The sequence below is a fragment of the Tachysurus vachellii genome, chromosome 14, assembly GCF_030014155.1.
Source record: "Tachysurus vachellii isolate PV-2020 chromosome 14, HZAU_Pvac_v1, whole genome shotgun sequence".
Taxonomy (NCBI): domain Eukaryota; kingdom Metazoa; phylum Chordata; class Actinopteri; order Siluriformes; family Bagridae; genus Tachysurus; species Tachysurus vachellii.
The window spans coordinates 476,102-490,255 of record NC_083473.1 but is presented as its reverse complement, the minus strand read 5'-3'; the positions used below and the strand labels follow the sequence as shown (position 1 = coordinate 490,255).

At 43.1% G+C, this 14,154-nt stretch overlaps 2 protein-coding genes across 3 annotated transcripts in view; one reads left to right on the top strand and one right to left on the bottom strand.

Moving 5' to 3' along the window:
* Positions 1-14,154, top strand: part of nup42 (nucleoporin 42) — a 58,136-nt gene that overhangs the window by 20,852 nt on the left and 23,130 nt on the right. The window lies entirely within an intron of this gene.
* LOC132857519 (lanosterol 14-alpha demethylase) overlaps positions 4,769-14,154 on the bottom strand; it is a 16,052-nt gene continuing 6,666 nt past the window's right edge. For both annotated transcript variants that reach the window (XM_060887502.1, XM_060887504.1), the window contains 5 exons: positions 12,997-13,116; positions 12,725-12,920; positions 9,519-9,614; positions 9,187-9,355; positions 4,769-8,359 (listed from right to left, as the gene is read on the bottom strand). In XM_060887502.1, the coding sequence (XP_060743485.1) occupies positions 8,172-8,359; positions 9,187-9,355; positions 9,519-9,614; positions 12,725-12,920; positions 12,997-13,116 (769 nt within the window). In that variant the 3' untranslated portion in view covers positions 4,769-8,171. The remainder of the gene's footprint in view (positions 8,360-9,186; positions 9,356-9,518; positions 9,615-12,724; positions 12,921-12,996; positions 13,117-14,154) is intronic.

Sequence of the window (14,154 nt, the reverse complement as noted above, 5' to 3'; positions counted from 1 at the left end):
TTTGGAAACTCTCCTCCACCAACTGTGCCCCTGACCGCTCACTGCTGTACAGCTTCGAGTAGAAGCTTACTGTCTGCTTGCGAATTTCAGTGGTCTCTGATGAGAGGTCCCCTGATTCTGTTCGCAAAGCATGTATGTACCTTTTCTGTCCATTCTTTTGCTCTAAACTGAAGAAGAACTTAGAAGGAGCATCCATCTCATTCATGCTTTTAAAGCGTGAGCGGACCAGCGCCCCCTGTGCTGTGATGTCTAACAGGTCATTCATTTTGGTCTTTTTACTCTTGAGCGCTTCAATATGCCCTCGATTTCCTGTGGCCTCCAAACACTGGAGTCTCCAGAGCTTTCAGAGATCTAACAATGTCTCTTGTGACATTGAGAGTGTACTGTTGACAAAAATCTTTAATTTGTGACTTAGTCACATCCCACCACTGCTGTAATGAGCTAAAAGCTGCCTTCTGAGATTTAAAACAATTCCATAAAAAAATAAAAGACTCTCTAAAATTAGCATCTTCTAAAAGTGCAGTGTTAAAATGCCAGTAGGCACTCCTAGGCTTTACATTCTTTCTACTGATTGTACAGTGTACCATACTATGGTCAGAGATACCTACTGGAACAATAAAACACTTCGTAAAAAGAGTAAGTTGATGCTTAAAACCATAAAAACGATCCAATCTTGCCAGGGAGAGCATGTTATCAATAGCATGGGCCCATGTGTACTGTCTCTGTTTTTTATTGAAATTTCTCCATATATCATCTAACTCATGGGTCACCATAATCTCCATCAGGCGTTTACGGGATGCTGCATGAGGTTCTGAGTGGTTCTGATCCAAAATATCTGCAGTACAGTTAAAATCACCAGCCAAAATTAAAATGTCAGCAGTGTTGCAGCCAGCAATCACATTGCTAAGCTTATCTAAGAAAACCATCCTCTCCACTGCATTGGTGGGAGCGTACACACAGATAAAAACTAAAACCTCATTCTCATAAAAAGTTTTCACTTTTAAAAGCCTCCCATTTAAAATCTCTTCAATTGAATAAGAACAGGGAATAAAAGTGCGAGTAAAAAGCAAGGCAACCCCACCACTGAGTGTTGTGCCGTGACTTAAAATGGCCAACCCATCCCACTCCTTCACCCAATCAGCAGTATTATTGACATCGCTGTGGGTTTCCTGAAGCATGACAACATCAATGCGCTTCTGTTTTAACAGTTCATATACTGTAGCTTCACTCTCTTGTTATGTTCTCTAGCTCCATTAATATTTAGACTCGCAACATTGATTCCAGTCATTAAGAAAAATAAAATTGATAAAACACAATAGAGGGTAAGAACCTCTCTAGTAGAAAAAACACCACACATACTATCAGTCATCATCAGAGTATTCCCTGTTCACCTTAGTGATCAGTTTCTTTAAACGAAAGATTTCCACATCAATAAATGCTCCTTCCTTCCTAAAATGTCTTACATCGTGTAGAAACTGCTTACAATCAGGGAAAAACTCCTCTATCGCCACATTCTTCTGCCATTTAGTGTTTTTTAAAAACTCTTTAATGTCCTCAGCGCTGTAGACAACATTTAAATGTTCCTCCTGAGAATCAACGTTTAACACAGAGTCTGACACAGAGTCATCACTATCTCACTCTCTTTGCTCTGCCTTCGTCTCATTTTTTTGCCTGTTTCTTTCCTTGTCCCTTAGCTTTCTTTTTCCTTTTTGTTGGTACTTTAAAGGTGGGCTCATCCACCATCTCCACGTCTCCCCCGTCCCCCTGCACTGGTGTAGTGGCCGGTGTTTCCAGGCGGTCGCTCTGCACCTCTGTGCCTGCCTCTGCCAGCGCAGGCAGCTCCAGCACTGCACCCGAAGCCACTGGGCTTTTCTCAGGTGAACACGGCCTTTCTTTGTCTGGTTCAGCCCGACACAGCTTGTCCCGGTCTGGTTCGGCCGAGCGCGGCTTCACCGTGGCCGGTTCCACTGAGAGGGGCTTTTCTGGTGATACTTCAGCTACAGTGGGCTCCTGAGCTGCAGGCTGGGCTTGGGGCACACTCACGAATTCGTCTGGTGCAGCAACAGCACCGGGGCCCTCAGCAGCCTGCCTAACTGTAGCCGAAGGGGGAACGACCACAGCAGGCTCAGCTGCATCCTGCCCCGGTTGCTCAGAAACACCGGGGACACTCTGTCTCTCAGGACAGGCCTGAACAAGATGCCCAGTTTTGCCAGATTTAAAGTATTTAATATTGGCATCAGAAGAAACATAGATGTTGTAATCAAACCCCTCGATCCTGAATTTAAAAACAGCATTTAACTCTTCAACACCATAAAAACAGGGACATTAGACAGAACCACTCTTTTGGCAGGAGAACTGAGGGCAGAAACTAATTTAAGCTCATTATTAATCACTATGCCTTTCTGAGTCAGCTTCCTAACTCTATCAACATCATTCAGAAAGACAATGATTGCACTGTTCATTCTAGAGGCAGCGACAACATTCTCGTGCCCCACTACATCACCGATGGCTAACACACACTCCTCTACACTCGCCGCACACACCACCCTCACACCGTGCCGGCGAGTCAAACTTTCACACAACTTTGCGTTCGGATACGCCATCGCCATGCTGCTCCGACACGCTACTCACACACAATTATTTTCCCATCTTTTACACACACAAACACTCTCAAACAGGTAAATATGATATGTCCGACATGTTTAAAATGGAACAAATTGCACTTAGTGCCGAAAAATTGGCAAAACGCCAAACGCTCTCACACACTCCACACGCATGCGCAGAGAGAGAGACAGAGGGATAGAGAGAGGGAGAGACAGAGAGACAGACAGAAAGCGGGAGGGAGAGAGAGAGAGAGAGAGAGAGAGAGAGAGAGAGAGAAACTTAAAATATCATGTATGCTTATTTTAACATAAAGGTTCATGTTCCATGTGTTTAAGGATAATTAAAACATCATGGTTGTGTCTCCTTAATGGTGTTGGTCGTGTTCATGTTATTGTATGTGATAAGCTAGAACATGTTGTTGGTGTTAAAGGAACAGCTCTCTCCTGGATCAGGTCTTATTTGACTGACTGTCATCAGTTCGTAGATCTAAATGGTGACTTCTCTACACATACTAAGGTTATGTTCGGTGTTCCACAAGGTCCTGTTTTAGGCCCATTGCTCTTTATTAGCTTTTTGCTGCACATGATGTAATAGAAAGACCATCTGTCACCGTCTAGTGAAATAGTCAGTAATAAAAATATTAAATATTTCCCTCCAGTTTGAGGACATATTGTCCTGCTACTCTTGGTGCATTTGGAGGGCAAACCAGTCTGTAGATACAATAATTTACACAGAGACACAGTGTGCAATAAAATACTTATGAAAACTATTTATTTATTTATTTATTTATTTATTTATCTATTTAATTATTATGAAAACTATTTATTTATTTATTTGACTATTTTTCTATGAGACAAAAAGCACTTCACTGCATGTTGTGCTGAGGTTGATTGTATTTTTAAAAAAAAGTGAATGTAAGCAACTCCAGGACAGAGTTCATTAGAACAAACAGAAAATGAACATTTTTCATATATTTAGAGAATCTAAAGTCATATTTTTATAGAATCTCATAGTTTATTGTTCAAAATTCACTCAACATTCTAAAAGCGTTTCGACGGTCAGAGTTCTGATAGACTGCATGTCTAGACCTGTGGTTTAAGCCTCTGTCTGCTCTGGTGCTAAAACAAGAGTGTGTGGTTTAAGATGAAGAAGCTAACGTTCTTACTTCACATCCTGCACGTTCTTACTTCACACCTTAACATATTACATATATAATATTTATCTATACTTATACATATATATATATATATATATATATATTGCAGATAATGTGTAGTTCATTGTAAATATGTCTAATAGTACACTGTGTGTACTGACTATGTATGAGCAGATTACATCTTTTTCACATTTACACATTTCACCTGGTAATGACCATTTTGCACATTTTCACCCGTATGTAAACTGTTATGCAATTTCTGGAGCTCACTCCCAAGAATTTCACTCACCATGGCATGTGTTGTGGTGATGTGACAATAAAAGTGACTTGACTTGACTTAAACACCTCACGTGCAGGTCAACACCTCACATGTAGGTCAACACCTCACATGTAGGTCAACATCTCACATGTAGGTCAACACCTCACATGTAGGTCAACACCTCACATGCAGGTCAACATCTCACATGTAGGTCAACACCTCACATGAAGGTAAACATCTCACATGCAGGTCAACACCTCACATGTAGGTCAACACCTTACATGTAGGTAAACATCTCACATGCAGGTCAACACGTCACATGAAGGTAAACATCTCACATGCAGGTCAACACCTCACATGTAGGTCAACACCTCACATGTAGGTCAACACCTCACATGTAGGTCAACACCTCACATGTAGGTCAACATCTCACATGCAGGTCAACACCTCACATGTAGGTCAACATCTCACATGTAGGTCAACATCTCACATGTAGGTCAACACCTCACATGTAGGTCAACATCTCACATGTAGGTCAACACCTCACATGCAGGTCAACACCTCACATGCAGGTCAACACCTCACATGCAGGTCAACACCTCACATGCAGGTCAACACCTCACATGCAGGTCAACACCTCACATGCAGGTCAACACCTCACATGCAGGTCATCTCTTTGTCCTGTTCAGATAGAAAACACGTTCCTATTTCTTAGAAATGACACAAAGGACTTCATCTCAAAGCAGAAGTGAGTATCGGAGGTTCTTCCATGAACATAACATTTATTTTATCTTATTTAAACATGTTACTCTTCTTTATTTGTCCTTGCATCTTATTGTCAGCCTCACAGAACTGATTTTAGGGAACACAGGATTCATAATTTTACCATTAATAAATTATATGGAAGTGACAGTTTTGGAAAAATATAGATCCGAGATGTTCCTTATTTTGTATATCATACAATATTTACAGAAAAGTACATTTTTGGGCTCCGGAGTGGTGCAACAGTAAACAAATCTCGGTCTCAATGACAGCAAAAGCCAGAAGAGTAAAACTGGCCATCCTCTGGGGTGGGAGGGGTTTACTCTATTTCTCCTGTCAATCACAGTGAAATCAGATGGTCAAATCTATGTAGCTAGCTCAGTGTGTGACTCCGAAGAACCTTAAGCTTTATTGGTTTACATTTTAGGCCATAATCTTAAAGCCCAGGAGAAGTTCTCAGTGTAGGGATGAGACCTTCTGAGGGAGGAGAGCAGACTGATGATCACACTGTCATTATGCACATTGTCCATGAATTTTAGACTCTAACAGGGTCATGCATTGGGCCCTGTAGAGTCTCTCAGGAACATCACCTTCTTTTCACAGCAGTGTGGGAGTTTGTAACAGCTCAGTCACATGGGCACAAAAAGTCTACATGCCTCTGTTATAAGTGCAGGTTTTTGTGATGTAAAGAATGTTGTTGTAAAACAACAACCAACACTAATCAACTGAAAACAATGCAAGCTGCAGTGGTTAAGAGGAATAAAACACTGCATGTAGGTTTTATAGTGTGTACGCTGTATTATACCATTGTGTATTATTTAAACAATACTGTTTTAGCAAAACTCATGAAGGCAAGTGTGAGTGTGGATGGGACTCAGATCACAAACAAGCAAAAACAAAAACCCACAAAACCCACACAAAGAGTACAAAAAGGGTGAGCGCAAAAAAGGCCAAGCACATGCAGGATGTGACCAAATCTATGCCTGAAGAGACTTGTGAAGAATTAAGGTCAGGTTACAATGTCTTCCTGACCTTCTTTCTAACTTAGAATTTTATTCCTTTAAAACAGTGATTAAAGAAACACTTTTCCTGGTCGGGATCCCAGTGGCTCCAGAGAACCCCGTGAAGCAGGAGGGCAGGAAAACTCCCACAGAACACACATTCACACTCAGTGCTAATTCAGATTAGCCATCTATGGGCATGGTTTTGAGTGAGGACACGGTTACAACCCTCTGATGTGTAGTCTTTAAACACAAACACATACAAAAGTGTGTGTGTGAGTGAGTGTGTGTGTGATCATTTCACTTAGAAAAAAAAAATTTTCAACTGAACATTTACAGATTATTCCTTTAAACTCTTTCGCACTTTAACAAAATTTCAGAATGGATTTGTAAATATCTGTAAAACTGTTTATTTACAAATGACATCACTGAGAAGAGACAGAGTGTATATATATATATATATATATAATGTGTGTGTGAGAGAGAGAGACACTGTGTGTGTGTGTGTGTGTGTGTATCATGGTGTGTGTTTTATCCTCCGTCTGTATCTGATGATGGGGTTGTTGGGTGTGTGTGTGTGTGTGTGTGTGTGTGTGTGTGTGTATGTATCATGGTGTGTGTTTTGTCCTCCGTCTGTATCTGATGATGGGCTTGTTGTTTGTGTGTGTGTGTGTGTGTGTGTATATGTATCATGGTGTGTGTTTTGTCCCCCGTCTGTATCTGATGATGGGGTTGTTGGGTGTGTGTGTGTGTGTGTGTGTGTGTGTGTGTGTGTGTGTGTATATGTATCATGGTGTGTGTTTTGTCCTCCATCTGTATCTGATGATGGGGTTGTTGGGTGTGTGTGTGTGTGTGTGTGTGTGTGTGTGTGTGTATGTATCATGGTGTGTGTTTTGTCCTCCGTCTGTATCTGATGATGGGCTTGTTGTTTGTGTGTGTGTGTGTGTGTGTGTATATGTATCATGGTGTGTGTTTTGTCCCCCGTCTGTATCTGATGATGGGGTTGTTGGGTGTGTGTGTGTGTGTGTGTGTGTGTGTGTGTGTGTGTATATGTATCATGGTGTGTGTTTTGTCCTCCGTCTGTATCTGATGATGGGGTTGTTGGGTGTGTGTGTGTGTGTGTGTATATGTATCATGGTGTGTGTTTTGTCCTCCGTCTGTATCTGATGATGGGGTTGTTGGGTGTGTGTGTGTATCATGGTGTGTGTTTTGCCCTCCGTCTGTATCTGATGATGGGGTTGTTGGGTGTGTGTGTGTGTGTGTGTGTGTGTGTGTGTGTGTGTGTATATGTATCATGGTGTGTGTTTTGTCCTCCGTCTGTATCTGATGATGGGGTTGTTGGGTGTGTGTGTGTGTGTGTGTGTGTGTGTGTGTGTATATGTATCATGGTGTGTGTTTTGTCCTCCGTCTGTATCTGATGATGGGGTTGTTGGGTGTGTGTGTGTGTGTGTGTGTGTGTGTATATGTATCATGGTGTGTGTTTTGTCCTCCGTCTGTATCTGATGATGGGGTTGTTGGGTGTGTGTGTGTGTGTGTGTGTGTGTGTATATGTATCATGGTTTGTGTTTTGTCCTCCGTCTGTATCTGATAATGGGGTTGTTGGGTGTGTGTGTGTGTGTGTGTGTGTGTGTATATGTATCATGGTGTGTGTTTTGTCCTCCGTCTGTATCTGATGATGGGGTTGTTGGGTGTGTGTGTGTGTGTGTGTGTGTGTGTGTATATGTATCATGGTGTGTGTTTTGTCCTCCGTCTGTATCTGATGATGGGGTTGTTGGGTGTGTGTGTGTGTGTGTGTGTGTGTGTGTGTGTATATGTATCATGGTGTGTGTTTTGTCCTCCGTCTGTATCTGATGATGGGGTTGTTGGGTGTGTGTGTGTGTGTGTGTGTGTGTGTGTGTATATGTATCATGGTGTGTGTTTTGTCCTCCGTCTGTATCTGATGATGGGGTTGTTGGGTGTGTGTGTGTGTGTGTGTGTGTATATGTATCATGGTGTGTGTTTTGTCCTCCGTCTGTATCTGATGATGGGGTTGTTGGGTGTGTGTGTGTGTGTGTGTGTGTGTGTATATGTATCATGGTGTGTGTTTTGTCCTCCGTCTGTATCTGATGATGGGGTTGTTGGGTGTGTGTGTGTGTGTGTGTGTATATGTATCATGGTGTGTGTTTTGTCCTCCGTCTGTATCTGATGATGGGGTTGTTGGGTGTGTGTGTGTGTGTGTGTGTGTGTGTATCATGGTGTGTGTTTTGTCCTCCGTCTGTATCTGATGATGGGGTTGTTGGGTGTGTGTGTGTGTGTGTGTGTGTGTATCATGGTGTGTGTTTTGTCCTCCGTCTGTATCTGATGATGGGGTTGTTGGGTGTGTGTGTGTGTGTGTGTGTGTGTATATGTATCATGGTGTGTGTTTTGTCCTCCGTCTGTATCTGATGATGGGGTTGTTGGGTGTGTGTATCATGGTGGTGTAGTTCACAGTAGGGAAATATCCATCTACCAGCTCAAACTCAAACAAGCCCAACAAGGTTGACCAAATGGTTTTGATCTGCACATAAGCGAAGTTCTCCCCGATGCACCGGTGACGACCTGAAAGGAAAAAACACTGAAACTTCAAGAGGAGAAATAACTGATGTGTTAAAGCATTTACTCTTATTGTACTGAACGTGCTGCATTCTCTTACTGACCTTCTCAAAAACTCACATCTGTGCATCTCCCTCCCACCCTCGGTCACTCCCACACTCCCTCCCACCCTTGGTCACGCCCACCCTCCCTCGGTCACGCCCTCCCACCCTCCCTCGGCCACGCCCACCCACCCTCGGTCACGCCCTCCCACCCCTCGGTCACTCCCACCCTCCCTCGGTCACGCCCACACTCCCTCCCACCCTCGGTCACTCCCTCCCACCCTCGGTCACGCCCACCCTCCCTCGGTCACTCCCACACTCACTCCCACACTCCCTCCCACCCTCGGTCACTCCCTCCCACCCTCGGTCACGCCCACCCTCCCTCGGTCACTCCCACACTCACTCCCACACTCCCTCCCTCCCTCGGTCACTCCCACCCTCCCTCGGTCACTCCCTCCCACCCTCTGTCACGCCCTCCCACCCTCGGTCACTCCCTCCCACCCTCGGTCACGCCCACCCTCCCTCGGTCACGCCCACACTCACTCCCACACTCCCACCCTCCCTCGGTCACTCCCACACTCCCTCCCACCCTCGGTCACGCCCTCCCACCCTCGGTCACGCCCACCCTCCCTCGGCCACGCCCACCCTCCCTCGGTCACGCCCTCCCACCCCTCGGTCACGCCCACCCTCTGTATTTACACACTGAAATCCACTTCTCAGTTTCAGGATCATCATATTGTCACAGCCCTAAATCACTCTTCATTAAGAAGTCACACATCTTATCAAACTCACCTGCTCCAAACGGCACGTAGGCGAATTTCTCCTCAGCAGCGGGGTTATCACCAAGGTAGCGGTCAGGGTCAAAGTCCAGTCGATTTGTCCAGGTGTCCTGGAGCCGATGGTTTACTGTGGGAGACACACACACCTGGTGTCCTGCAGGGATGGTGTATTCTCCAACTTTCTACAAAATAAGGGACAGAGAAGCGAAATGTTCTGAAAAATGAGCATCTCTACAGGCAGTTATAAAGAGAGCAGAGATTATTAATGATAATAGTGATGATAGAGTCCAGACAGGTGTACAGAGTAATAAGGCAGGAGATCTCACACAACAGTACTGTTCATACCTGAGGAGTTCGAGCCATTCTCATCATGGTCATGATTGGAGGTCGCAGCCTCAGAGTTTCCTTCAGACATCGGTCCAACACGGTCAGCTCCTTCAGCTACACAACATTAACCACACAACAGCAGCTCAGTATTCACCATAAACACATTCAGACTTGTCTGCTTTCACGTGTTGTGTTTTTTCCCCATTATTAATGTTACTGTGCTCTAAGGTTTGGTTTTCTACAACCCCTGGCAAAAAGTATGGAATCCCCCCCCCCTCCCCCCCTCAGAAGATGTTCATTCAAATGTTTAATTGTGTAGAAAAAAAAACACAAGCACATATATGCCACAAAACAATTATCACTCAACAATCCAAACTTCTGGCTGTAAAAAACACTTAAAAATAAACAAAGAAAGATAACTATAGTTAATTACAACTGTTTTTACAGATCAAACAGAGGAACATTCTATGGATCACACAAATCTGAGGAACATTCTATGGATCACACAAATCTGAGGAACATTCTATGGATCACACAAATCTGAGGAACATTCTATGGATCACACAAATCTGATGGGGTTGTTGGGTGTGTGTGTGTGTGTGTGTGTGTGTGTGTGTGTGTATATGTATCATGGTGTGTGTTTTGTCCTCCGTCTGTATCTGATGATGGGGTTGTTGGGTGTGTGTGTGTGTGTGTGTGTGTGTATGTATCATGGTGTGTGTTTTGTCCTCCGTCTGTATCTGATGATGGGGTTGTTGGGTGTGTGTGTGTGTGTGTGTGTGTGTGTATATGTATCACACAAATCTGAGGAACATTCTATGGATCACACAAATCTGAGGAACATTCTATGGATCACACAAATCTGAGGAACATTCTATGGATCAAACAAATCTGAGGAACATTCTATGGATCACACAAATCTGAGGAACATTCTATGGATCACACAAATCTGAGGAACATTCTATGGATCACACAAATCTGAGGAACATTCTATGGATCACACAAATCTGAGGAACATTCTATGGATCACACAAATCTGAGGAACATTCTATGGATCACACAAATCTGAGGAACATTCTATGGATCAAACAAATCTGAGGAACATTCTATGGATCACACAAATCTGAGGAACATTCTATGGATCACACAAATCTGAGGAACATTCTATGGATCACACAAATCTGAGGAACATTCTATGGATCACACAAATCTGAGGAACATTCTATGGATCACACAAATCTGAGGAACATTCTATGGATCACACAAATCTGAGGAACATTCTATGGATCACACAAATCTGAGGAACATTCTATGGATCACACAAATCTGAGGAACATTATATAGATCACACAAATCTGAGGAACATTCTATGGATCACACAAATCTGAGGAACATTATATAGATCACACAAATCTGAGGAACATTCTATGGATCACACAAATCTGAGGAACATTCTATGGATCACACAAATCTGAGGAACATTCTATGGATCACACAAATCTGAGGAACATTCTATGGATCACACAAATCTGAGGAACATTCTATGGATCACACAAATCTGAGGAACATTCTATGGATCACACAAATCTGAGGAACATTCTATGGATCACACAAATCTGAGGAACATTCTATGGATCACACAAATCTGAGGAACATTCTATGGATCACACAAATCTGAGGAACATTCTATGGATCACACAAATAAAAACACTACTAGTACTTTGTTGCACCACCTCAGGCTTTTATAACAGCTTGAATTCTCTGAGGCCTGGATTTAACTAATGACAAACAGTAAACTTCATCAATCTGTCTCCAGCTTTGTCTTATTGCAGTTACCAGATCAGCTTTGCAGGTTGGAGCCTTGTCCTGGACCATTTTCTTTCATTTCCACCACAGATTTTCAGTTGGATTGAGGTCTGGACTATTTGCAGGCCATGTCATTGACATCATATGTCTTTCCTGTAGGAATGTTTTCACAGATTTTGCCCTATGACACGATGCATTATCATCCTGAAGAACGATGCTACCATCACCAAACATCCTTTAAACTGATGGAATAAGAAAAGTGTCCAAAATCTCAACATAAACATTTATAGAAGATGTAATGACTGTCATCTTCTCCCACACCTTTACCTGACACACAACCCCATATCATTAATGAAATGTGCATGTTTTCTTCAGGCAGTTATCTTTATAAATTTTATTGGACCGTCACCAAACAAAAGTTCCAGCATCATCACCCTGCCCAATGCAGATTGGTGATTCATCACTGAATAGAACTCTCATCCAGTCATCCACAGTCCAAGATTGTGTTTCTTTACCTTGTTTTTTTTTCTGTTTAGATGTTAATGATGGTTTTCGTTTGGCTTTTCTGTATTTACAGTAAATCCCAGTTCTTTTAGGTGATTTCTTACAGTCCGGTCACAGACATTGACTCCACTTTCTGCCCATTTGTTCCTCATTTGTTTTGTTGTGTATTTTCTGTTTTTAAGGCTTATTGCTGTAAGTTTTCTGTCTTGGCACTTTGATGTCTTTCTTGCTGGACCAGTACGCTTCCCTTTTACAACCTTTCCATTTGATTTGTACTCGGTCCAGATTATAGACACAGCTGACTGGGAACAAACAACATCTTTTGCAACATTCCATGAAGATTTACCTTCTTGGAGAAGTTTGATAATCCTCTCCTTTGTTTCAACTGACATCTCTGGTGTTGGAGCCATGAGTCATGTCAATCATCTTGGTTCAACACATCATTAATGTGTACAAGCACTCTTTTTTAACTGCAGACTAATTAGTAGTTGTAATTAACTATAGTTATCTTTCTTTGTTTTTTTAAGTGTTTTATAGTCAGAAGTTTGGATTGTTGAGTGAAACTTGTTTTGTGGCATATGTGTGCTTGTGTTTTGTACACAATTAAACATTTGAATGAACATCTTCTGAGAGGGAGGATTCCATACTTTTTGCCAGGGGTTGTATATCAATAAGATGTTCCTCTGCTGAACACAATAACTAAACCTTCTCCTGCCCTCAGGAAGCGTGTCATGTTACTGTAGGGACACGTGAAAGATTCATGTTACTCTGTGACCACACCACAGTTCTGAGAAAGTGTGAGAGGGTTCAGGTCTCTGCACACAGTATTCACACGTGGGCTCAAATGGAGATAACTTTTCCTGAGCAGAACCAGGTGTTTATGGGTCGTGTAGTGTCTTATGAAGGTACCAGACCTGTTCGTAGGTGATAGGTGGCAGGTTTTCTCCACACACGTGTTTCTGTTCGCTGTAGCAGCGCTTCTGTAGTGAAGAGTCTCGTGCCAGGAAGAAGCCTAACCATGCACTGGTGGTGGAGGATGTGTGCTGACCCGCCAACAACAGACCAATCAACATTCCAGAAATCTCATCATCACTCAGAGAACGGCCGTTTCTACAGCAAAACACAGGTTTTAGTAACGCCTTATAACACACACAGAGGACTATGTATACAATGAGTGATGTCATACTTGTATGTGGCATCTAGGAGTGTCTGGAGGATGTCGTCTTCTTTCTCTGCACTCTTCCTGCGTTTCTCAATCACTTTGTAAAAGATTTCTTTGATTGCTACGTGAGCTCGGTCTCTCTGCCTGCCAAGAGACAGCAGATTTTAACCCACTCACCATCCCAGGTGGATAATAGTTACAATGGTCCTCAGATACCTGAGGTTCAGTGAACCCATACTGTACATAACACACCCACCCCATATAGCAATGGTACTCTTGACAGATTACCTGCACAACCTGCTGGTGTACATAGTTCAGTCCAGGCCTTACTGGTTTCACAAGGATTGTTTTCTTTTGTATCATCTCAGCCTTTGACTATTCTATTCTCAAACAGGTTTCTCTTTCAGCAAATGATCCAGAATTCATTTTGTGTTCTCTCCTCTCATCACTGTGTTCTGCACTATCATGCCCTACTCTCTCCTCTCATCACTGTGTTCTGCACTATCATGCCCTACTCTCTCCTCTCATCACTGTGTTCTGCACTATCATGCCCTACTCTCTCCTCTCATCACTGTGTTCTGCACTATCATGCCCTACTCTCTCCTCTCATCACTGTGTTCTGCACTATCATGCCCTACTCTCTCCTCTCATCACTGTGTTCTGCACTATCATGCCCTACTCTCTCCTCTCATCACTGTGTTCTGCACTATCATGCCCTACTCTCTCCTCTCATCACTGTGTTCTGCACTATCATGCCCTACATACTCATGGAGAATTTTCTTTTGCAGTGCTGAGATCATGTGTAAAACCTTCAGTGCTCATATAGAGCTGCCTGATCATATCATTTCTTAAATCCTGTTACTGGGTCAACAACAGCACTGTAGAGAGAACTTAATATCTGTGAAATCATCATCTAATATCCGGTCTCTTTAAACAAACAAACAAAAACACTCAAGACTGCCTGAAGGCAACTCTGCCAAGTGGTAACAGAGGAAAGAAGCAAAGAATCATAAAAAGGAGAAACCTGAGCTAGCGCCGAGCTAACGCTGAGCTAGCGCCGAGCTAACGCTGAGCTAGCACCGAGCTAAAGCTGAGCTAGCACCGAGCTAACGCTGAGCTAGCACCGAGCTAACGCTGAGCTAGCGCCGAGCTAACGCTGAGCTAGCACCGAGCTAAAGCTGA